Below are 26,526 nucleotides of genomic sequence, written 5' to 3' on the forward strand. Positions count from 1 at the left end.
ACAGGGAGTCCCGGGACAGTATGGAGGCACTTGCTCGCGAGAGGAGTCTCGGGACAGTATGGAGTCAGTTCCTCGCGAGGCGCAGGCAGCAGTGCAGCAGCTAGAGCGGCGCGCGGCGCTAGGAGGGCTGGAAGCGCGTGACCAGCTGCTTGGTGGCCTTGGCCAGGTCGTAGGCGGCGGCGCGCACCTGGTCCAGCGGCGCGCGGGCCGCGCACGCGCGCGCCGCCTGCTCGCCCGCCGCGCCCAGCGCCTCCGCCAGCTGCTGCAGCGAGCGCTCGGCGCACGGCTGCGGGCACCACCTTGATAGCTTGATAGACACTCTACGATGGACTTATATCGTGAATGGCAATTATACCGTTGTACTGTTTTTTAATTGTTGTAATCTTGTTGTGAGGTAGTCAGACACTTCTAGGGAGATTCAGGGTTAGGGACGCTTGTGACGCTCCTAGCATCTATCATAGATTAAAGTAGCTCCTTACCATCAGGTAACCAACCCGCTTATATGTCACTGTAGTAATAGAAATAAATTAAAACAAATAATCGAACCTGCGGGAACAGCGCCAGGACCGACGCGACAGTCGTCCTGATGGGGTCCGCGTACTCGGGCAGGCGCGACCGGTGCTGGCGCGCCGCCGCCCACACCTCCTGTATACAGCGAGTGACGGCCTCCGCGCGCCTCTCCACCTCCTCCCCCGACACTCCGCCCCCCGCCCCCGCCCCCGGCCCCGGGTCCGACCCCGACCCCGCGCCCGAACTCGCCCCGGCACCTGAACACGAGCTCTCGATGACGCTCTGTGTGAGCGAGCGTTCCAGCCCCGGTATACTAGTGAGCTGCGACAAAAAATTATTATTTTAAACTTCAGTGTCCATATTCATCACATTTTTGAAATAAAACTTCTTGACGCACACTTGACTTGGGGAATGAGCTGGTGAATGCGTGACGAGAGCGTTACGAAAAGTGTGATCAAAGGAGGCGATCGGAAGTTGAGAGGGAGATATAAGTTAGCGAAAATAGAAATACCTCGTACCTCACGTTTCGTAAACTTTACTTCAGTCGTGTGACCTAAAGCACACTCCTTTTTTTTCAGGATCAATTTGAAGATTTTTCAATTAGTATCGTAAATTAGTGAACTTCTGTACAAGATTTCTTTAGTTTTTAGAGCGCAGGGATATTTTATTATTTCTAATACAATATTAGTATAGATTGAAAAGTGTTCTTTGTTTTAATTAACTACTTCAGCCAACGAGTATCTAATATAATTTTAAATATGTTAAAAGTAGATCTAATGTCACAAACACCTACTATCCCACATCACTACAAAGTTAGCCTACCATACGCAGCAGTTAAATGAAACATATTCTATTTAATATACTCAAAATCATTATTAATTAAATTAATCGATATTTTAATTATAAAATTTTACATTAAATATGTTTAGTGTCTTTAAGTATATATTATACTAAGTTTATAATTCTAAATAAAGTTATGTAATAATTAGTAAAATTATTGATTAGTACCTGGTGTTTAGTAACCTGCCAGTTATTCTTTGGTCCCTCCCTAGCCTCAAACATACTGACCGGTCGCTGAACGGTCTTCAGCGATTGTCTGACATCCACATCCTCAGACAACGTAAGCTGTTCTGTCTCCAGACTCCTGCCTCTCTCCTGGGGAGATATGTCGGGAGTGAGATTACCCTCATTCATCGAAGCTTGAGAGGTCATACTGTGGTCGTCATCAACACTGCTGGTCGTCTTCAGGGCACTGTTTTCTTTCGTCAGCTGTTCAACTATAGTTTGTAAATTTTTCAACTGATTCTTGAGTTCTGTGATGGTGGAATCTCGATTGTCTAGTTCTTTCTTCAGCGTTTCGAGTTCTGATTTTCGTTCGGGAAGACTGTGCGCGGGGCTGGGCGAATGCGTGCGAGAAATCTCTAAGTTTGCAGGTTCAGTTACAATCGGAGGATTGTGGACATCCCTATTTCTTGAATCTTGGTTGATCATCTGTAAATAATATTATACGACTTGATTTAGATACAAGAAAATTGTAACTTTTTTTTTACTTCATATTTAGAAAAAGGAACTTACATTTTCATCCATAGGCGCAAGCGCAGCATAATCTTCGTCTGACGCTACTGAGTCATACAAAGGTTCATCGTCCGAAATTTGCGAGAAGTGCTTAATTTGTGTGCTCAGTGGATCCAAAGGAAGCGCTAAAACAATGTATTTATTTAATTAATTATCCAATCCTAAAGTCTACAGTAAAGTTTTTTAAATTTTAACTTTTTTTTAAATCTTAATTTGTCATTGTTACTGTTCGCGCAGCGGCGCCGCCTGCTTTTGCCGGCCCTGGTCGCTGCAGGATTCTACCTCTGGGCTGCAGCGCGGCTCGGCGGGCGACAGGCGCGCCAGCTCCTGCCGGCCCTGGTCGCTGCAGGATTCTACTTCTGGGCTGCAGCGCGGCGAGGTGCTGGTGACGCGCGGCGTCCAGCAGCACGTCGCGCAGCAGCGCTGCTAACTGGGCGGGCGACAGGCGCGCCAGCTCCTGCCGGCCCTGGTCGCTGCAGGATTCTACCTCTGGGCTGCAGCGCGGCTCGGCGGGCGACAGGCGCGCCAGCTCCTGCCGGCCCTGGTCGCTGCAGGATTCTGCTTCTGGGCTGCAGCGCGGCGAGGTGCTGGTGACGCGCGGCGTCCAGCAGCACGTCGCGCAGCAGCGCTGCTAACTGGGCGGGCGACAGGCGCGCCAGCTCCTGCCGGCCCTGGTCGCTGCAGGATTCTACCTCTGGGCTGCAGCGCGGCGAGGTGCTGGTGACGCGCGGCGTCCAGCAGCACGTCGCGCAGCAGCGCTGCTAACTGGGCGGGCGACAGGCGCGCCAGCTCCTGCCGGCCCTGGTCGCTGCAGGATTCTACCTCTGGGCTGCAGCGCGGCGAGGTGCTGGTGACGCGCGGCGTCCAGCAGCACGTCGCGCAGCAGCGCTGCTAACTGGGCGGGCGACAGGCGCGCCAGCTCCTGCCGGCCCTGGTCGCTGCAGGATTCTACCTCTGGGCTGCAGCGCGGCGAGGTGCTGGTGACGCGCGGCGTCCAGCAGCACGTCGCGCAGCAGCGCTGCTAACTGGGCGGGCGACAGGCGCGCCAGCTCTTGCCGGCCCTGGTCGCTGCAGAACTCTACCTCTGGGCTGCAGCGTGGCGAGGCGCTGGCGGCGCGCGGCGTCCAGCAGCACGTCGCGCAGCAGCGCCGCCAGCTCGGCGGGCGACAGGCGCGCCAGCTTCTGCCGGCCCTGGTTGCGCGGCGCCGTCAGCGCGGGGTTCACCGGCAGGAACGCCACGCCGCTCCGCTCCAGACCCGTCGCGCTCGTCTGCCAGACTGACCACGATTTCATTTTAAGCAAAGTTAGAGGGGAAAGCTATAAAAATACTATATATTTTACGTTGTAACGTAATAACTCACTTGCTTCAGTCTCGCGCCGGTCTATCTCATCGTAAGCGTCCATGACGAGCTCTTCGAATTGATGGTTCGGCAGCTGCAAATGATAAAGTAATAAATCATTATGTTACTTCATTTTTAAACCATTTCTTAATTATTATCGAGGTAGGGCACATCAGGATATATCCTGCTCAAAATCTGTGGGCTGTTCGTCCGTAGCCACAGGTCTCGCACTCACGAGCTGCAGCTTGCCGCGCGCCGCCTTGGCCAGGTCGGTCATCTGGTGCGCGTCGCTGGCGCGCGGCACGGTGAAGTGGCGGCCGGCCGCGTGCTCGGGCCGCGCGCCCGTCAGGAACTGGATGATGCGGTCCGTGGCCTCGTACACCAGCTCCGTCATGCGCTCCGCCAGCTCCGCGTGGCCGCAGTGTCTGGGGCGATTACAATATTCTTTAACACAGTGCACTTCATTAGAAATTACACAAATCAGAGCACAAACAAATTTAATGTAATTATTGGTAAGATAAGTATGGTCACTCGGGGTAACTTTGATTAACCAGGTAACTTTGACAGTCAAATCACAACTTTATTTTATATTTTTTACGTTGTCCACATTTAGTGCGCAACATTATATTTACAAATTTTGTTTACTTAACAAACTGCTTGAATGAACTCTCTGCAAAAAAGAAGCTTTTAAACGAAGTTTATGTAAAAAACTTTGCAAAAACTTCGGCGCGCAATTTTTGTATTTTTCTCAATGGCAAACTTTTTTGATAACTCGACAGTTTGGCTACTATCAATATATGTAAAAATTTAATACACCCTTTAATATTTTCTACGTGACATTAGCGAAATCATCTGTACTCATTTGGCACTATTGAAAGCCATTAACCCTAAAGAAGAAGAAGAAGAACCTTTAATATGTCTATTTTAAAATCTCATCTGTGTCAAAGTTACCCGTAAAGGGGTTGTAACTTTGATGGATTTACAGGCGCATAACCTGAAGGAGAGATTCAACGCTGCCTCCAGGTCTTAAAGGGAGCAAATCGCTAGGGCAAACTTCAAACACTTTAGCAGAATTGGCGAAATACTATTGGGCTTTCCAAATGGAACCGCGCCTTTTGGTTTCTTGCCAAAGCTGTCGAAGGTATCTTTCCGTCTTTACTTCCATCATTGCGCGAACCTGAAGGCTCTCTGGCACATTCTGCGAAAGAAAAAGCGAAAAATCTTTGCAGACTTTTTGCGTCGAATTCAACTCTTGAGGGGAATGAGGGGACAGCACCATCGAGCATTCCACGGGCGAGCACGCGATGCGTAATGTGCGCTTTGAGCAAAGTACCGTTCGTCGTGTTCTACATTCCCTCAACGTGAATAAATCCAGTGATCCTGATGGTATGTAGACCACTTGGATGCATGGTTTGCAACCAATGTGCGAGCTTCGCGCGTATTCTTTTCGCGTACATGTAAACTGTGGAATGACCTTCTTCAATGAGGTTTTCCTTGAGCGCTATAATTTGGAGGTTTTCAAGCGTCAAGTGTATAAATCTTTTCTCTAAAGGCCATGAGCGACGGTAGCCGTTAAAAATCAGATGGATTCGTCTTCTCGTTTCCCACCATTGTTATAAAAAATAATAATTGATTGTTCATAATGATTAACTGAATTCCGCAATAAACGATGCAGGATGTTATCAACTTTTAGGCGTACGCTTAACGCGGAAAAAAGGGGATGCCTTTTTTACTTTTGTTATTTCTGAGGTGAAAACCCTATAGGCACGTATGACAGTTTTTTTTAATGTTTTTTTCCCAGGAAGCACGAGATTAAGTGACGTCGTGAATAACATTTTGCTAATTTTTGCTTACACACGTTAGGAGCCCCTGTAGATAAGGCCCCGTATCATTGATACGGTTGATACGGCGATAGCTACGCCCCTGATTGTACACCAAAGTAAATAATATAGAACACTAAAAAAATACTTAATAAATGTAGAAGAGACGGTCTTATTGCTAAAATAATGATCGTCGAATAAATAATAAAGCGGAAAGGGGATCAACCTAAACAGCATTACACACCAGAGACAAACTTCTTAGCATTTCATGGATTCACCGTGCGGGTGCCGGGTCCATCGCGTGGCAGAAGGAGAAACTCAGAGCAGTTCCCAGGACTTGCGACCTAGGTGTAGGTTTAAGGATTGCCCCTTTGAGATGCGCATCAACGCTCACCTCCACTGCTCGAGTTTCCCGCCCTGCCTAGCCAAATTTGGTAGGAACCTGTTAGTGCAGCCTTAAGAAACTCGTTCTAAAATATAACTTACTGCAGTTCTCGACAGGCCAAGGTCTTTCAGAAGATTATAGAGAGATTTTGCTGGTATAGCTCTCGCTCCTACTTCTACCGCGTATAAATTAACCACACAGCCATTTTTGTTAAGCTCGTTTGTTAGGTCGTAATATTTATTTAATTTTATTGTGTGGTCTTTAGGAATGTTGGTTCCCCACGGTACAGTGAGCTCTACTAATATTATATTATTAATGCGTCTAGAAAAGAGGAATATGTCTGGTCTGGATGACGAAACACCGACACCCTCTGGGATTTTATAGTGCTTGTCATACATAACCATCAAAATATATAAACAATAATGTATATTACTACGTAAAGTTGAAATTTATGTATTTTTTTAATATGCTTCAGTATGACATGTTTTTTAACCAATTATATTTTATAAACACCACTAAATAGTTTTTTGGATACTTAATATTTTTCAATTTCAACGTAAGATTATGTTATTCATCGTCTTTTACTTACAAGCCTATTTATCCAAAGAACACAAACAACACTTACTTAGCACAATCGGCGGGCGTGTTCCCGGAGACGTCCCGGGCGGTGGGGTCGGCGCCCCACGCCACCAGCAGCTCGGCCTGCGCCGGCTGGCCCGCGCGGCACGCTACATGCAGGCACATACTACCTTTTTCCTATAACATTTTCATCTAAACATTATCTCTACAGTTACATTTTTATTTAACTAATGCAATTAATTAGTTATAAATATTAGGATGCTGTGTGGTTACAGCATTCAGAATATAAGAGCTTGTCGTGAATACAATGAGCATTTTGAGAATTTTGATTTATTTCATTTATCTTTGCCTGAATATAGAAAGCAGTTGTCGAATTTCATTAAAACAATTTAATGTAGAATGAATTTTATATTGTTGATTTAAGCTTTTTTTTTGATTTTTTGATGTTGATTAGTTTATTAAAGCTTATCATTACTTTGGAGTGCTTTTATGAAATAATAATTGGTGGAAACTTTGCTGGATTTTGTAAAATTTATTTGTGTTAATATTGTTTTATTATGTATATCTGTTTGTTTCCCAAATATTAAATAAATAAATAAATAGCCACCCCCTCTCTTCCCGTGGGTGTCGTAAGAGGCGACTGAGGGTTAACACAGTTCCACTACCACATTGGAAGTTAAAAAGCCGACCGATGGCAGAATAACCATCCAACTACTGGCTTTGAAATACACAGGCCGAAGACGGGCAACAGCGTCTTCGGTGCGACAAAGCCAGCCCTGCGGTCACCAACCCGCCTATCCAGCGTGGTGACTATGGGCAAAACACATGAGCTCATGCCATTTTTGACGCGAACTTTTGAAGGCCTATGTCCAGCAGTAGACTATATTAGTTTGAAGTGATGATGATGATGAGGATGATGAAATATTATAATGAGCATTTAGCTAAAGTATGATGTCCAGATGTTATTCTTATACATGCACATAGTTTAATCACATAAAATATGATTGTTTGCTTAAAGTTTACCAACATAATATAATGGGTAGTAGATATACACTTACTGGGACAACAAAACACCTTTTCATGTATTTTTACCTGTCTTAAAAAAAGAGAGGAGGTTCTCAATTTGGCTGTATTTTTTATGTATGTTATTACTATATATCTTTTTACTAGGTGTACCGATTTTGATAATTCCATTTATAATTTAAATTTAATCAAGATCTGGCGATTACTATTTGTGTTGTCTTTAATAATGCATTTTGAAATTAATTATTTCGCTGACTACCTACGTTGTATTACTTGTTTTAATTTAGTATTCCTAACTTCTCATTCACTATAAGACAAGTTTTCACAGCTCTCTAAACAAAACTTTACGAAATTTCTTTAGCAATCATTGTCACACTCATAACATCCATTCATACACACAAAGTATGTTTGTATAACACAAAAACAATGTTGTGAATACTATTATTGAAATATATTGTTTAAAATTTTGAATCTTCAAAAAAAATTTGTAAACATTCACTTCAGCCTATCAGAGTTTAAAAAAGTGTTTTTGTAAACATACCGGATAGTAAAAATTAGGGTCAGCTCCTTGAACAAGAAGTCTCATAGCAGTGTCCAGGGAGGAGCTTCTCACAGCACTATGCAATTGTCTTCCTAGTTCACTGGGTGGCTCATCCCTTCTCGCTTTTAGAACATATGCCAATCTTAGGTGCTTAGCCAGTATGAACTCAGACTTTATTGGGCTAAAATATTTAACAACAGATTTTATTTGCTATATAAACATAACTAACATTTACTTTAAATTCATTTTAGTATATTCTTGTTAAAAATAACAAGTTGTTATTAATTTTCATCAATTATTTCCTTATAGTTAAATTTCTTTAGTTTGATCACAGAAAAGTATAATATATAGAGGTCATCTTACTGTAGAGGGTCTTTAGGTTGAGGTTTTTTTCTTAAGTGTTTTGGAGCCGAACTGTCGAGCAAAGAATGTTCCCATATACTATTCACATTTTGAGCCGTTAGAGCTTGCACCATCTGAATTCAGGACATGACATGTATGGAAGTGAAATAATCATAATATAAACATGATTTTATCTTATTTACATACAGATAAAAGTGAAGGCGGCCAGGATCCTTGTCGTAGTGATTTAACATGAGAAATATGCCTTCCCATGCTCCTGTGAATACTACAGCACTCGGCACATAGCAGTAACCCGCGATTAATAGATGCCCATGACGGATCTACGAACACAAAAGCACCCAACCCAATTAATAATCAGCACTTGAGTAATTAACAGCTATAAACGAAACTGGAACATCGTCTAACCCGATGCCCCGCAATCTGAGCACACTTCCACCGAGGATCGATGTTTTGAACGTGATATCATCATTTTTAAATATTAACTTGGAAGACTTCAACTTAAAATAAACTGTAGTCACTCTTAAATAATAGAAATAACTTATTTAATAGACATAATTAACTTTGATACAAAAATAAAACATAGCCGAAACGTCAATCAAAATAATGACTGCAGATTATAAAAATAGAGATACATGACAGGTTGACAGGTTTTGTAAGAAGTTTCTGTAAGAAGCTTATGTATTAAATTTTGTTCAAAAACCAATTACAATTGAAAACAGCAAAATATAAATTGCTTAAAGTGACAAAAATGTTTAATGAAATAGATAATGTTTTACTAATAATAAATTTATATATGACTTGAATATTTCATTAGCATATTTTGTTACACAAAATTATTATTTTGATATTTTCACATCTGTAGCCTGTAGGTTTTGACACGTCAGTGATTACTTGTGTCAAAAAATAAATCCAATATCGGTGTCCTACACAGTAACAAAAATGAAGATTTCCATTATTTTAGGTTTAATAGGTTTCGCTTCGATAGCTTATGCTGAACAAGAGACTTTAGTACTGGTGGATAACTTAAATATAAGAGAAACTCACTCTCAATTTTTCAAATCTTTACAAGGTAAGTAATATAGATCGATGGCGTGTCGCACCGATAAAGTGCCGGCTCAACCAACACGTAATTTACTATTAGAAATTATTACAAAGTATGTAAAATAAAGTGTTTTTATTCATTGTATTTACAGATCGTGGCTACAGCTTAACTTTTAAGTTGGCTGACGATGGTAACCTAGTGCTATCCAAGTATGGAGAATATCTGTACAAGAATCTTATAGTGTTTTCACCTGCTGTCGTTGAATTTGGTGGTCAACTTGACACGGAAGTGATCACGAAGTTTATTGATGACGGCGGCAATGTTCTCATGGCTGGAAGCTCAGCGGCCGGAGATGTCTATAGAGAAATTGCAACTGAATGTGGTTTTGAGGTGAATATTTCGAATATTAATAATACAATTTTGACGATAATTATTAATTCGGCACTTGTTTAATGCAGATAAGAAAATTGTGTGTTACTAAGTATTTAAAAAAAAAAAAAATTCCACAATTTTCAGATGGATGAAGAGTCTGCCGCAGTGATTGACCACTTCAACTATGATGCTTTAGATGAAGGAGATCACACTAGGATAGTCGTATCACCCAAGAACCTTATCGATGCCCCAACTATTGTTGGTAACCAGAACACACAACCTTTGCTTTTTGAAGGCACTGGGTTGATCTTAGATAAAGACAACAGTTTAGTTATGCCTATTCTGACAGCTGACAGTACTGCATACAGTTACAATCCTAAGAGTGTGGTAGGTATATTGTTTGTCCTTATGGTTTTTTTATTTTATTTATCATTTACATTTTTAATAAACAAAGGCAGATTAAATAATTCTAGCAGATATAAACTAAATTAACAATAAAGAATCTTATGTATTTGGTTCATATACACAAGTCTAGGTATGTAATGAAAAAAAAAAACAAGTTTTTAGATTGTTGTGCTTATGATTTTATTAATGTGATGTTGATCAATTTGTAGTTACTGCTTACTACCAAATTGTATGTATTTCGTAATTTACCTTTTAAACTTAAATATTTTGAGTTTAAGTAACAATTTCTTAGTATTTGTCCTTTTGATTATTATATATATATTTTTAGGTCAAAGAGTACCCTCATGCAGTGGGTAAGAAAACTGTTCTCATAGCAGCTCTGCAAGCTAGGAATAATGCTAGAATAGTATTCAGCGGTTCTCTCTTTTTCTTCTCTGATGAAGCCTTTAACTCTCCTGTTGCTAAAGTCCATGTGAGTCAATTTTTTTTTTACTTATGATAATTATCTATAAAAAAAACTTCTAATTTAATAGTCTTGATTGAATTTTCAAAAGAGCTTATTTGGCTGGTTAACTTATAATTAATGGTATACCTTTTTCATTATATAATAAATAAAAGACAATAGATGTTAAAATAATTTAATTAAACAAAATTATTAGGACAATGTCTTCTTTACCTAATATATCAAGTAAAAAGTAAAAAATGTTAGCGACCAAGATAAATTTACGCATTTCACTAAATAAGAGTAATTAATTTTATACAGAATAAGAAAAAAAAATTTAATTTAAATTATTAATGTAATATCTAACACACATAGCTAATTTTTATGTAGATACTAGACAAACCATACAATTTCATACATTTTTTTTACTGTTGCACAGTTATAGACCTATACATATAACTTTCTTAATATAAGTATCTCCTGAAATCAGTAATTTTTCGCTTGATAGAAATTAACTAATTTTATTTAAATAAATTCAAAAATTTATTCAACATATTAAATCACAGTAAACGTGATTTCGACAGGGCGATAAGGTGAAGGCGTCTCTCTCGGGTAACAAGGCTCTAGCTATTCACTTGAGCGAGTGGGCGTTCGGAGAGCGTGGTCAGCTGCGCGTGCGTCGCGTCCACCACCACCGACAGGGCGAGAAAGAATCGTCCAGTACCTACACTATCACTGATACTGTCGTAAGTTTTCATACCAATGTATCAATTTTTTACCGAAAAGAGGATCTCAATTTGACTGTATATTTTTATTATGTGTAGCTTTTTATTAAATTTACTGATTTTGATGATTTTTGATTCTTGAAAATTAAATTTCTTCACCAACTCTCACTTCTTGTACCAAATTTTTCTTTGTACCTCTTCTTACTTTCTTAAAAATGTTTCATTCAATTTTTTTTGCTGTAGTTTTAAAGCCAGGGTATTCTGTGTTCTTTAGTTAGTTTTTTTTTCTATATTATTTTATTAATTCAATTAAATATTTCTTATTTTTCTTTATAAGCTTATATTAATCTATTTAATTTATGCAGGTATACAGAATTGAAATCGAAGAGTTAAAGAATGGTAAATGGCAACCATTTGAAGCCAGTGATGTGCAGCTAGAGTTCGTCAGGATCGACCCATTCATCCGCACTACTCTCAAAAATAAGGGCAATGGTGTCTATGAGGCTGTATTCAAAGTTCCTGATGTCTGGGGAGTTTATCAGTTCAAAGTTGATTATGATAGGATAGGATATACAAGACTGTATCATTCAACACAGGTATGTTCACCATTTTTCTTAGTTATAATTTAAATTTTTATTGAGTTAGTTAATCTCTTATAAAAATAAAAAAAATCTTTTATTGTCAAGCAACATAGGCTCATAGTTGATTAGTACAATATAATTACTTAAGAACTATGTTAGTAAAACAAAAAATAAAAACGAATAAATAGAAATAAATAGCTAATTATGCAATTTTCATTGACTTTATTTTTATTTCATTAATATAAAACTTATAGAGAAATATTAATAGAAATAATTGTCATTGCACTTGAAACTTTTCTTGTTCTTTTTTATTTTATACAGTAATAACTTGAGTACGTTCTAGAATAATTCTATATTTTGTACATGTTGATATTTGGAACCAGCTTAGTTCAGACTATTAATCTCATTATGACTATGGACCATGTAACTAGTCCAAAATATTGATATGTACAATTGTTTAGGTTGTTTGAGCCAGTATAATCCTTTTAAAAAATATGTTTGTAAACTTTTAGAGTGAAAGTAGAATTTATGTTGATAACTTTTTTTCTAGGTATCAGTTCGCCCACTGCAACACACGCAATATGAGAGGTTTATACCAAGCGCGTATCCATACTATGTGAGTGCGTTCTCCATGATGATTGGAGTATTCCTGTTTTCATTTGTTTTCCTCTACTACAAAGAGGAGACTCCCAAGAGCAAGAGTGAATAAACTTATTATTAGTTTATATTTAAACATTTTCAAGTTGCTGTATGTGTGAGTGTTTTAATGGTTAGAATGAAATTGTTAAAAAAATTTCAATAAATTATGATTAATAAAATGTTCACAAACTATATTTATAGTGTTTTATTAATTCTTTATGGTAATTTTTATGGGATGATTTTATGCCTATTTGATGTGGTTAATTTTTATGCTGATGACAAAAACTGGAAAGTGGAGTATGTCGTATAATTACGTGAGCACAAATCAAGCACAAATGTTTCGCGTCTCTATCACCAGTTGTATAAATTATTGTGAATACAGTGTATATTTTGTTAAAAAATCATTTTATAATTAAAATACAAAAAATGTTAAAATATTACCTCCAGTAAATATATGGAATGATAAAGTTACGTCGTTAGATCACGTCTCAGTATCACATAAAAATTGAAAATATGTATTGATATTCTCTTATTTTATACTGTTATGAACGAAGCCATACTGTAACTGACATTCCAGTCTTGAACGCAACGGTTTTAAATGGCAGAAAAAATGGCATGCTTGTCATAGAATGTTAATTTTTCGTAAAAATAATTCGATTTTAAACATTTCCATTCACAAAAAACTAGTAAACAATTTATATTAATAATAAATGGTGCCAACAGACCGCTCATTAGTTATAGAATTTGTGTATATATGTATGTATTAACGTTAATCGTGTAGGCAGTGATTTGGTGTCCCCGTAATTCCTTAAACTGGCCTTTTTTCAATGTTTCAATTGTACTTTTTAACGTATAAGAAAAGCTAGTGAAGGTCTTTAGATCTCCGTGTTAAAAAGTCGAAGTGATTGTAAAAGTGATGTGTTTACATCTGTAAACTGTCCCCGTAAGTATGATGTCATTATAGTGACTGCCATTAAAAATATGTTGGCTTTGTGCCCACCCGTTTTCCTGCTAGTATTATAATTCTAATAATGTTTTGTGAAAACAACCACGCGGGAAAGCACAACGAACCCTCTAGGTTATAGCTTGCTTGTGCCAGTTAAATATTTAAATGAGATTCTCTCACTCCTCTGAGAGGATTAGAAAGCATTTCTGTTTCTGGTGGTTGGTGGTGGTGCATAGCTAATCAGAAGCTACTGTTTGTGTAGTGTAAAGTTGATTAGTACCCAATCTAAAAAGGATGGTCAATATGTATGATACTAGTAAGTTGTCTTTTAGTATTTATATTTAGTGAAAAATGTTAAATAATGAGGGTTACGAGTATAGTGAGAAAAGTTATCATAATATGTTTTTAAAGATAAACAAAAAAGTTTCATCGAATGTAAAAAAATACATAAGTAAAATACAGTAAATTGCATTGCTTATTGCCTATATTATATCTTGAGTATGACAATATCTTATAAGACAAGCTAAATATACTTTTATTTCAATCAGAAAACAGTCCAATTAGCTAGTGATACGCCAAACAATAATATGCTCTATGTTATTATTTGGTATTGGTGCTGCGTGTAAATAAATCTTGATAACAGAACTTTGTCACAATTTGTCTGAGTAAATGGATGAGTGAGCTGATAACCTTATTTAAACCTAAACGCTATGATAAGGATTTATAGACAGTGTATAGTATTACAGAAAATGTAATGACTTGAAATAATTTTATGACAATAATAATGCCTTCGATAGTGCCAAAAAAGCTGAGATGACTTTACCAACATCACCTTATATATCTTGACAGTAAACATTATAATTTTACTAAAGAAAAAAAAATTTCTGTCATCTGTTTATAAGGTAGTAACTTAAGGATGATAATCAAACATATAACACCAGAGCAGAATACAGGATCACTGCATATTGTGCCAATACACCAGACAATTTAAATTAACTAAATCAAATAATTAAAAATTAATTGATTATAATATTGTTAATAATATCTACTTAAATGGTTTGTCATTATACTAAATGAAGTTTATTGATTTTAAATATAAACATTTATCATTAACATCTTTATAAGCATTATTTCTATATATTTTTAAGGTGCATTTGTTTGTTACTATGTTGATAATAGTGGCCTCTAATGTTTTTCTAGTTGTATTAAGTGATTCTATCTGTTATGTACAAGAGGATATATAAACAAATATAAATGAAGGATACATTTTAAAAAATACAGGAAAACAAAATTATATAAATGTAGAGGAAATTAAGCATTCAATTGTTGTATAAATAAGTGTAGTACAATTAAAATTGCAAACAGGATGCAAGAAATATGAATTAGTAATGATTAATGACATACATGTGTTTATAGTTACTTTTAGTTATTTTTAGTGTTAGAGGCAAAAATGATTGTTAACGGCCAGTTTGAATACTCTATCTATTAATTTGCTTACTACAGATATAATTTTGACGTAAGTTCCATACAAGTTGTGTCAAAAATCTATTGCTAGTAGGCGAAATCAGAAATTATTGAAAAAAGCGCTTAGATATTGATTTTTGTTAGATAGATTAGATAGAGATTGAATTTAGTTATTGCGCGCCTCATAAGCAAAGTGTATGAGGTGGTGCTCTACTCTCGCCTTACAAAAATTAAGTGATTTTTTGAACTAAAATTGTCTCTATTTATTTTCTATCGAACTTGTATAATGTGTAACAACATTAAGAAATAAATGGCATGGAAATTTAAATATGAATTTATCAAATTTTTCATTGAATTGGAACTAATTTATTTATTTCTTTCAAACTAAGTCTATTTATATCGTAAACTAGCCGTGGCCACGACATCGTCCGCTTGGAATTTAACAAAAAAGTTATCGTTCAGTTTGCTATAAAATAAATAAATTTCTAAAATAAAAGTAGCCTTAGTTACTCCTTATTACATCAGCTATCTGCCAGTGAAAGTCCCGTCAAAATCGATCCAGCCATTTCAGAGATTAGCCGGAACAAACAGACAGACAGATGCATTCAGTAAAAAGCGGTTATTTTAATATTACAAACAGGCACTCCGATTTTATTTATTTGTATAGATATATATTTGCTTGTCTCTATTTTAACTACTTAATTTATAGTTAGTAATATATAGTAGGTCTACAAACTTCCTACAACTGCTACTACCACTTAGACCACTAGATTACTTATGAAAAATATTTTTTATGTTATTGAATTAAAATATTAAATAATTGATACTTGACTCAAAGTTTAAATTTTGTTATTCATAACAAAAGTGAATCAGTTTGCAAATATAGTTTTTTTTATATTATTTTAAAATGTAAAATATTGTGTGCAGCGAGTGCAGCGACAGTCAAGATGGATCCGTCGCGGCGTCAGCGCACCCAGACCAAGGCCACGGCGGAGGAGCAGGCACTTGACCAGATCGCTAGAGAGGTAAGTTTTTGTGGACCATCCATTACTTTATCTGATTATTACCATTGGCTTTGCTATTTCTAATAAAAACACAGAATATACAAACGAGTTTATTAAGTTAAACCACATGAATGGTCTACATTCCATATCTGATGATCAATTTATTATGCAATGTACACAAAAAGCTAGTCAAATAGAAGGAGTACTTAAAGCAAAGAAATGCTTACAACTGATTTTAATGATTGAAATTGTATGGATATATGGTGTATGTTGTTTAATGTAATGCCTCGCTCATATCCATCTAGTAAGTATATTGCTAATAATATTCTTATAAGAAATAGTGAAAACATCTTTATTGACATGTTCAATGTTGATTTAAAATAATACGAGCACATGACTATTCTCTAGTACTAATGTAGAACTTGGAACTTGGTAGTTCCAGCCTTGGTTGTTCTATTGACCCACTAAATTCACCACTATGATATATTTAATAAGATATATGTATAAGTATGTATGTCTATTTATTGAGTTGCTTCCTATTATGTTTTTATAAAATTATACTCTACACCTACACCGTCAATGTATCATCTCCTTTGCCCTAAGGTTGCCTAAAAGAGATTGCTCTTAAGCAATAAGGCTGCCTTTTGTACATTTTATTTTTTCTACAAATTATTGCTAATGTTGCTTGCTTATTTTATTTGTTTGGTGTACAATAAAGTGTTAAATAAATAAATAAGATGTTTGAGCTTTAATTTCGTATTTAATAATGGACGTAGAATTAATTTGAAATATATACGAACCCAGTCACAGCATTATGCACCATAATTTATGAGAAATATATATTAACACACTTTAAAACTAATGTTATACTTATTGGCTCACTTCAAGCGGTTATCAATATGAATTTTCTTGGTTTGTGATTACGAAAATGTCGTGATAAGATTGCAAATTGTTTCGTGATAAGTGAACAAGGGATTGCTTGTCGATTAAGATTATCTATATTATAGGAGTATATGAAAGTAGTGCTCATTCTTGTTATCAGGCACTAAAGGTGGACACTATACAGCTATAATATTTTTTATCACCTATAATTTATTTTTATACTTCTGCGTTAAAAATACGAAAATATTTTTAAAAACGTCAAGTATTAGTTATTTTCATGAAAAAAATCTACTAATAAAAATATAATATATAAATATGTGTAAAATAATTCTCATTGTCGTCGTTATTAATAATTTATTTTTATGCCAGTAAGATTTAAAAAATATATAAAAAAAATTATGTATCTGAAGATAAAATAATTTTATAACCAGTCAGTTAAGTAAAAGATATTCAAAAGCATTCAGAAACTGACCAAGATGAGATTGCAATGACGTTGACGTCATCACCTACTTTAAATGTTTCGAAGGAAATGTTTATCTTAAGGATGTGATTAGTAAACAATGGGAAAACGTAGACTCACCTGCACGGAGCACGATCTCGTTGCACTTTGTAATAGATTCGGGCGCGCATCATACTTGCTAACGCACAGTGGGCCTAGGTAAGACCTCTTAAAATAAAAAATCTTTAAACCTGAAAATCTTTCTGTGAACTAGAAATTAAATCTTATTAACTATATATGTTTTGTGTATTTTTCTCATTTTTTTTTTACATTTTCTATTACTTTACTTGGATACCTAACTAATCCATGCGCTGGATACAATAAATAAGCAATACTAATTTTGTTTTTATAATAATAAAGTGTTTGATTTTCATTAAAATTAATTCCTTCACATTTTTTCTGTTTAATTCTTACGCAAGTCCAAAATATTAGTATAGCAAAAACGAAATCGATGTATACATTGCAATCCACATAATACTAATTTTGGATGGTTTATTAAAAAATAAGAAACCCTTTTAAACACCTATTCCAAACCCTCAGCCTTCTTCAAATCGCTTCTAATCATTGCTACGAAACATACTCAAAAATAATTGTGTTTGCTTGCAAATGAAAAAAACCGAATTCCATTACATCAAAAAGTAATGCAACGTAGGTAAAGGAAAAAATAGTTAAGTAAATACGCTTTATCAAAGTTTACTCAAAAAGTACTAATCAGATCTTGATCAAATTTAAAAGGGACCGCATGACACGCACCACCTTTCGATTAAAGAAAAAATATCGAAATCGGTCCACGCAGTCAAAAGTTCTGAGCTAACATACATAAAAAAAAATGATTTGAGAACCTTCTCCTTTTCTGAAAGTCGGTTAAAAATCGACCGTTATGGAAGAGTGCGACCACAATCACCAAGACACGACATTATTATTTGTTAATTTTAAATCATTATAGTTTTACGCACAAAATCGAAGTATAATTTTTAGTACCTAGGTATATATTTTTAATTAGCTGTACCGCGTGGTTTCACACGCATTAATTTGAAAAAAAAAATTAAATGCAGTAGTTTCTAAGATTCGCGCGATTAAACAAACAAACTTTCTAGGTATATACTCGTACTATCGTCGTATATTAGTGTAGATTAAATTGCGATGTACCCACTGTGCAGTGCACCTATCAGAGGGTGTGAAATGGGACTAGATAAAAATAAACTTCCGCGTGCAACACCTTTGTCTATGTCGCTGATTCACAGTATGCAATATAATATGTTGAACATATGTACTATCTTAACGTATATACTTATAGTCTATATGAAGTGAACATGATCTTGAACGAACTTTTTATTTGATAAATTGCAAAGAAATCTTACCGAAGTAGTTAGTATTTGATATTATTTTTGTTTTGTGTTTAACTGACTGTATATTGAAGAATTATTTAGATTACAAAACATCATGCCACGACTCGAAAGAACCAGGAAAGTGGAGGGAGAGGAAAGGGACTTGAAAAGTGTACTCAAAAACTGCCTAATGGTTAAATCTTAAGCATATAACTTCAAGGTTAACGATATATGATCGAAGCATATATCCTCAAAACACCAGCATTCAGTAGGGTCTGCTTCCATACATGAAAGATATCCCGCGGATACGTCTATCCGCGATCCGAACCTATTTCTAGCTTCTGATACATAGTGCTAGAACTAGTAATGATCGTTCTAACTCAAGAAGTTACCTTCACTATTATCATTGATTTTAGTGCCTCATAATTGTGCTTGCAAACGAAAAAAAAAACCGACTTCAATTACCTAGTCCAGCAATTAGCTAAGTTTTGTTACAAATGATAATGCATTTTTTTTTTTTAATGAAGTAATGTAATATTATTAAAATTTATACCTACATATTTATTAACGTCTCAGCAAAAAAATAAAAATATATTCTATTCAAATTGGCCACCTTTAGCTTTTATACAGGCCTTTAATCTTTTGGCCACGAATCTATGGATTTACGCACTGTTTCTAAGGAAAATTTCGCTACTGCTTGCTCCAAAGATTTTTTAAGATACTCAATGTCGCCGTGTCGTTTAGAGCAGGCCATGTCTTCTAAAACTGACCATAATTTGAAGTCTAAAGGTTTAAGGTCTGGGCTAGATGAGAGTCAGTCTTCAACTCTTATAAAGTCCGGTTTCAAGCCAGGCTTGGGTAGTTCGTGCCTTGTGACCAGGTGCAGAGTCCTACTGGAAAGTCCACGGTATATTTTTAAAAAGTGTATTGCTGAGAGGTTTCACAACATGATCCAAGACTGTATCTTGGTACAATTTGGCTGAAGTTTTCACTCTTTTTTCACAAAGATATAGTTTTGTGACTCCTTGATAAGACACGCCGCACCAAACCATCACAGACGCAGGGTGATGACCACTTTGTGCTTTTCTGACAACTTGAGCAGCTTCTTTAGAACTGTGAGCGTACACTATCATTTTGCCTATTGTAGTGTTCTTCAAACGTGAAAATTTTTTCATCGGTAAAGGGGATATTTCTGTGCCTTTCACCCGCGTATCGCGACAGAAAGCGTTTTGATCGATCCACTCTCTTTAATTGTTAAGATTGATTTAGCGCATGTCCTGTATATCGGCGATAAGCACCGAGCTTCAGGTCTTGTTTTATAATACGCGACAGAGTCCCAGCGGGAATCTTCATTTCTCGCGATAAGATTTGTTGCTTCCTAATGGGGTTTCGACGAATTCTGGCTTTAACAGCATTAACAGCCTTCGTAGTTCTAACAAAACGCGGCCGCCCCGATCTTTTCTGGTCTTCGACAAGCGAAGTGTTGCTGTATCTGTTGATAGCACGATATACGAACATACGGCTGATACCAAGCTTTTGAATTGTCTGGAATATGATGGCTCCATACCCACTTTGTGCAAGGCGATCACTGCAATCCTATTTTCTTTAACACCCCATTCCATATTGTAACTTGATAATGAACACGAAAAAATATGTGAAATGGCGAAATCGAAATAAGTTTTTAAAATAATATACGTGTTCCAATTTCAAAATAATTAAAAAGTTGAAAAAAAGAAAAGTTTTTATGTAACAGTATTTATGGCCTGACTAGTTACATGGACGTAGTACAACGTAGGTAGACGAAAAAATAGTCAAGTGATTACGCATTATTAGAGATAAGTCAAAAAGTGCTCGACAAATCTCGATCAAATTTAAACGAAACCAGATTTTGATTAAATCCCCCAAATCCCTAGGGTCCACTGAGAAAAAAGTTATGAGGTAACACATGAAAAAAAAAAATACAATCGAATTAAAAATCCCTTCCTATTTCGTAGTCGGTTAAAGATTGAGTTTTGACTATCTACTGAATCGGTCTCGACCTTTATTTGTATCACATGAAGCCCTAAGTAAGAATATGGAATTAAAACGCAAGAAATAGCTAAAGTTATAATTAACTTGATGTGCTAAGTAAATAATTGTCAAGTGCGTTTAATCTATTTATGCGTTTGCAAGTTTTACGTCGACTGCAATGAGACGAGAGGACCGAAATAGCTCCGTCACCGGGCCCTCATTTATTATGAAGACACCTTTCACATACATTATTTTGCTTGCACTGCATACTTGCTCATTAAGATGTCTGCGTCAGGTACGTCTATACTTACAGTAAGACTAATGGTACCAATTCAGTATATCGAAGATTTTTTTTGCATGGCACCAGAAGTGTATATTTTTTTTTCACTTTTATGTCTATCGTGGTTGGGTATAATGTTCTTACTATTGAATGGATTTGAATGAATAGGCATGATTTTAGTCCACAGAGATATACGAAATTGGGTATTTCTTATCCCGGAATTCAGTAGACAATATGTTTGGACGATGTAGCGGTTACAGTTTACAGTAATATAAGCTAGGCCATTGGCGCAGTTTGCAATGATGCTTTCTGTTATGGATTTATGGTTTCGATTCACGTCCTGAGTTTGATTGTAATATATACTCGTATTTAGTCTTATATACGTATTATTTATATTTACACTTATTCCAAAAAAAATCTTTACGTCACAAAAGACAAAACATATATATGTATATAATAATACTAGATGTGCCCCGCGGATTGACCCACGTTTATTTAAGAAAAAAGAGGTACTAAAATATTATGTAGCCTATAGCCTTTCCTCGATAAATGGGCTAACTAGGGCTGAAAGAACAGCGATTTGAACAGACGACCGTGCTTGTATATTAAACATATTTAATTTTCAGAAATTCAGTAGTGATTTGTACACCGATAAGCGAATTACAATTTAATTTATACAGATAAACTTGTATTATATTCCTTAATAACTGGTCGGAGAAGGAAACGGCCGGCTGTAGGTCACTTGTTTCGGCGCTCGAACGGGAATATCATTCTGCGAAAATGTTCTGTACACGTACGTACATACGTGCCTCGATACGTATATACGGAAAGTACATTAATTTCGAATGGAGGAAATAGTTATAATTACGTCACAATATCTATTGCAGTGGAACCTTGTTATCCCTTAGTCGCCTCTTACGACACCCACGGGAAGAGAGGGGGTGGCTAAATTCTTTAGTGCCGTAGCCACACAGCACCTTGGAACTTAAGAAGCCGACCGATGGCGGGATAACCATCCAACTGCTGGCTTTGAAATACACAGGCCGAAGATGGGCAGCAGCGTCTTCGGTGCGACAAAGCCAGTACTGCGGTCACCAACCCGCCTGCCCAGCGTGGTGACTATGGGCAAAACACATGACTTCACGTTATTTTTGGCGTCAACTTGTGGAGGTCTATGTCCAGCAGTGGACTGTATAGGCTGTAATGATGATCTATTGCAGTAATAAACACTGTTTAATTTAGCTGACGCTGAACAACCGCTATGGGGTAATGGTGCGAGTAGTTAGTCGCCTAAAATATCGACGGGTTCAATTCCCGCTTGGGGTGGATATTTGTATTTGTACAAAAATTTCTATCCGGTTTGGATTTCTGTCGTTGTTGCTCTTCCCGCCGTGCCTCGGATAGCACGTTAAGCCGTCGGTCTCGGTTGTTATCATTAATTTCAGATAGCGATCGTTACTCATAGTAGGGAAAATATCCGCCAACCTGCAATGAAGTAGCGTGGTACATTGAGCTCTGATCCTTCTACATAGAGAAAGAGGCCTATGCCCAGCGGTGGGATGTTACAGGCTGAATCGAAACTAGCTAACCCGACAGACGTTGTCTGTTTTGCGAACTGTCAAACGCGCGAAATTTATATATTCAGGAGAAAATGAATTATACGACTGCTTATCAGAGCATTACTGTGTGGCTACGGTACTAAAGAATATAGCCACCCCTCTCTTCCCGTGGGTGTCGTAAGAGGCGACTAAGGGATAACACAGTTCCACTACCACCTTGGAACTTAAAAAGCCGACCGGTGGCGGGATAACCATCCAACTGCTGGCTTTGAAATACACAGGCCAATGACGGGCAGCAGCGTCTTCGGTGCGACAAAGCCAGCCCACATGAAACACATGAGTTCATGTTATTTTAGGCGTAAACTTGTGGGGGCCTATGTCCAGCAGTGGATTGTATAGGCTGTAATGATGATGATGATGTAATGATGATCAGAGCATTAGAAACCAAAACATATTTTTTATTTTTGTCGGAATTTTCACAGTTCTTGTTTTAGGGGTCTAACTTAAAATCTGGTGTAGGTTAGGTCAGTTACATTTTCTTACAATGTCTAGAAATGTAGCCGTCGTTCTAAAAATAAATAATACTCGTTTTGTAGTCAAATCGTTACAAAGTCATTTTATACACATCAATAAAAAGCAACACACACTAAGTCATGGGTGTGGCTCGTGGAGAATAATATAACTGTTCGTATCAGTTTGTGTAAATTATTATTTTATTTTATAATATTCATTAAATAACATATAGAATAACTAGAAACTGTTTTTTTTTCTATCGTATCGTATATATGAAATATCGCGATGTCGACGTTTAAAGACGATGTCGATACAATTTAATGTGCCCTAGATTTATTTTCTTTATTATTCTTTATTATAAGAAACGTTAAGAACAACCTCCTAGGACCTCAGACCACACGCAAAATAATATAACTGTATTTTTACTTTCTGAGAACCATATTATAAATGAAATTAAACGTTTCAAACAGATTAAATTCGACCTTGAATACTCGCTTTGTTACAACTTGTAGAAATTAAAACCAACAAAAGTGTGTGTAAAAATTTTTTTTTGTTGAAAATCAAAAGTGATTTTCTTGGACATTTTAAAGTTAGCAATTAATTTAGCAATATTCATAAATATGTACAACTATTCAGCCTGTAACTTCCCACTGCTAGGTCATGGGCTCTTTCTTCGGTTCGGAGAAGGATAAGAGATTAATTCACCACGCTGCTCAACTGCAAGTTGGCGGATATATTCTTACTATAAGTAACGATCGCTATCTATATGATTACAATCGGGACCGACATACTGTGGAATATTTGGGTCCTTTTCGGATCAAAAATCTGTAACTTCGTAAATATTATAGATAGAGCTATCAAAGTTTGTTTTAAAATAAAGTAATATATACAGATTCACAACAATTCAATTAAGTTTCATTGTTCTGGGTTCACGCGTTCTTTTTTTTAAGTAAATAAAAGTCACGATCTGTTAAAATGATATATATTTAGTTAAGTGTGTTTTTATTTCGATACATTTCGTATAATATTTCTTAAATCTAGTTAGACAATAAAGATTACTACTTACTAATATAATAAATGCGAAAATAACTGTCCGTCTGTCTGTCGCGCTTTCACGCCAAAACTACTGAACCGATTTTAATGAAATTTGGTACACCAATAGTCTAGAGTCTGAGAAAGGACATAGGCTACTTTTTAATGCGAAAAAAGGGGTGTAAGGTGTTGAAAATGGGGATGAAAATTTGTATGAAAGTATCGTCATTTTTAGAGCTAGGATTTTGAGACTTATATTTTAGGCTGTTGAGTCCGATATCAACAAATATGAATTTGCATATGTATTCGTGATTTCGATGTTTGAAGAAGGTGGATTGCATTTATTTTTCATATCTTGTATTTTGTAGTACGGTGGAAAGATAAAACAGTTTCTTTCATCTGTAACATTCTTGAAATAAACATATTGTGCTTCAGTCAGATCTAAGTCGATGAAAACACTTAACGCTTCTTCATCTGTCGGAACTGTTTCATTAAAACAGTTTTTTTTTCCAACATCAGCCAACCTTAATTCTTCGACAAGTTTTGCCTCCAAATCCTCCCCTATCGAACGCAGTCCTTGTAGGTATGCAATCAGAATATGATCTATGCCATATTCATTTAGCAGAGTTTTCCGGCCTTCCTCGTTTTCTAGTAGAAGAAGACGGCGTAGAGTCGGTTGGCACGTTTTCTGACGTCGGTATGTTCACAGAATATTCGGAATCCAACCAATTGGCATTATTTTTTAAAAATCGTTCCTGGACGCGCTGTGCTTCTTTCCAGAGTTTATAAGAAGCAGATATGATATTCCTTTGAATATGTCCGATAATAAAACATATGTTGTCTTCGTAAACTTTTTTTTTATGTCACTAGGTCGGCAAACAAGCATACGGCTCACCAGATGGTAAGAGATTACCGCAGCCTATAGACGCCTGCAACACCAGAACCATCGCAAGCGTGTTGTCGACCCAATCCCCAATCCCCCCCAGGAGCTCTGGTCCCTTTCTCACCAACAGGAACACAATACTGCTTTAAAACAGTATTATTTAGCTGTGATCTTCTGTAAGGTCGAGGTACTACCCCAGTCGGGCTGCTCCATATTTTGAGCAGGAAATTCCTGCTGTGCCCTACTTCAGTTAAACTTGTTTGTCTTTTAAAAATGTTGCTAGTGCCGCAGTTGTTTTTTCACCTTCTATGTATGACACTATTAACTCACGTTTAGAACAATTAAAAGTAGACATTCTAAATGACAAAATTGTCGTTTGATACTTGACGAAACTACAACTGAATTTGTATTGGAGAAATACACACAGCATACATGTTACAGCGCTTTTTTATACTTTTTTAAAACGTGGGATACTTTTTAATATCTATTTTCCCTCAGAAATTGATAAGAATAATAAAATGTTTTATGAGAAAAGTTATGAAAGTAAAATATAATAAGTTGATGAGTATACCACAACGTACCGATCAAAATAAAATTGGGAAATCGTAATTGAAATCGATTTCCGTTCCCAGACTCGTGTTACATTTTTTCATATATCTTCGTTAAGAGCAAATAAGTGCAGCTAATTTTTTTATATGTTTTTCAAGAGTATCTAAGCTATAATCATCTTCCTGCCTTTATCTAAGCTATAAATAAACATTAATTTCAAAGCATCGGGAAATGTCGGTAAGTGTTAAAAGCTTCGACGAAGTTCAGATATTATGTTTTTCTTCCACGTGTTGCTTCATCGTAAACATATACATAATCCATCAAAAAATATATATATTAAAATTATTTTTACAAATCTTCTAAAAATGAGCTTTTCAAAAATATAAAATACTCAATACTTTACTCTTTAAGATTTTTAACTATATCTTTTTAAAAATTGTAAACAAAGAAGGTGTATTTTCTCATTAATAAAACGGTTAACATTACTTTATGTAAAACAATTTATTTACGCCAAAAACATACTTAATTCTTCATCAAATCATCATCACATCAGCCTTTCGCAGTCCACTACTGGACATACAAGTTCACGCCAAAAATGCGTCAACTCATGTGTTTTGCCCATAGTCACCACGCTGGGCAGGCGGGTTGGTGACCGCAAGGCTGCCCTTGTCGCACCGAAGACGCTGCTGCCCGTCTTCGGGCTGTGTATTTCAAAGCCAGAAGTTGGATGGTTATCCCGCCATCGGTCGGCTTTATAAGTTCCAAGGTGGTAGTGGAACTGTTTTATCCCTGAGTCGCCTCTTACGACACCCACGGGAAAAGAGGGGGTGGCTATATTCTTTGAAGCCGTAACAACACACTTAATTATAATAAATATATAACTTAATTTTTACATAATATTAAAGTCTGACTATCGAACTATTAAATAAATTTAATAAACTAGGCTATTTCTGACATTGGTAAAACTTATTTATGATATGCCTTTGTTCAGCCATATTCCACAGTGCGACAGCAGACAGGCAAACCACAAAGAAATATTGGTACAAAATAAAATACCCATTCCGAGCGAAAATCGAACCCACAAACCGCCGCTGCTAAGGCGCGTACATGGCATACGCACACTACACTACACCAGAGCGGTTGTTAAAAATATACAAATATGTGGTTATTATTAATTGGACATTCTTAAGGCTTAACAAAGCTTAACATGTTGGTGGTAGTATCAAAGCATACCT

At 36.6% G+C, this 26,526-nt stretch overlaps 2 protein-coding genes across 2 annotated transcripts; one reads left to right on the top strand and one right to left on the bottom strand.

Moving 5' to 3' along the window:
• Window positions 1-118: 118 nt before the first annotated feature.
• LOC123654091 (ARF GTPase-activating protein Git) lies at window positions 119-8,741 on the bottom strand. The gene is given in 12 exon segments (XM_045590052.1): window positions 119-286; window positions 547-831; window positions 1,519-2,021; window positions 2,082-2,210; window positions 3,168-3,362; window positions 3,447-3,519; window positions 3,661-3,850; window positions 6,256-6,386; window positions 7,774-7,954; window positions 8,137-8,249; window positions 8,323-8,456; window positions 8,542-8,741. Coding segments are annotated over 12 exon segments (2,166 nt in total). The 5' UTR covers window positions 8,606-8,741.
• Window positions 8,742-9,060: 319 nt separating this feature from the next.
• LOC123654092 (dolichyl-diphosphooligosaccharide--protein glycosyltransferase 48 kDa subunit) lies at window positions 9,061-12,534 on the top strand. Its single transcript, XM_045590053.1, has 7 exons — window positions 9,061-9,205; window positions 9,330-9,568; window positions 9,695-9,937; window positions 10,284-10,427; window positions 10,982-11,143; window positions 11,488-11,718; window positions 12,254-12,534. Exons 1-7 carry the CDS (start codon window positions 9,076-9,078, stop codon window positions 12,410-12,412), a joined length of 1,308 nt encoding a protein of 435 aa, XP_045446009.1. The 5' UTR covers window positions 9,061-9,075; the 3' UTR covers window positions 12,413-12,534.
• The last annotated feature ends 13,992 nt before the right edge of the window (window positions 12,535-26,526 follow it).

Source organism: Melitaea cinxia, chromosome 5 (genome assembly GCF_905220565.1).
Source record: "Melitaea cinxia chromosome 5, ilMelCinx1.1, whole genome shotgun sequence".
Classification (NCBI taxonomy): Eukaryota; Metazoa; Arthropoda; class Insecta; order Lepidoptera; family Nymphalidae; genus Melitaea; species Melitaea cinxia.

Coding starts and splice junctions, on each gene's coding strand:
- LOC123654092 (XM_045590053.1), top strand. CDS start 9,076: ATGAAGATTTCCATTATTTTAGGTTTAATAGGTTTCGCTTCGATAGCT. Junction 9,938..10,283: donor GTTACAATCCTAAGAGTGTG/GTAGGTATATTG, acceptor ATATATTTTTAG/GTCAAAGAGTACCCTCATGC. Junction 11,144..11,487: donor ACACTATCACTGATACTGTC/GTAAGTTTTCAT, acceptor TAATTTATGCAG/GTATACAGAATTGAAATCGA.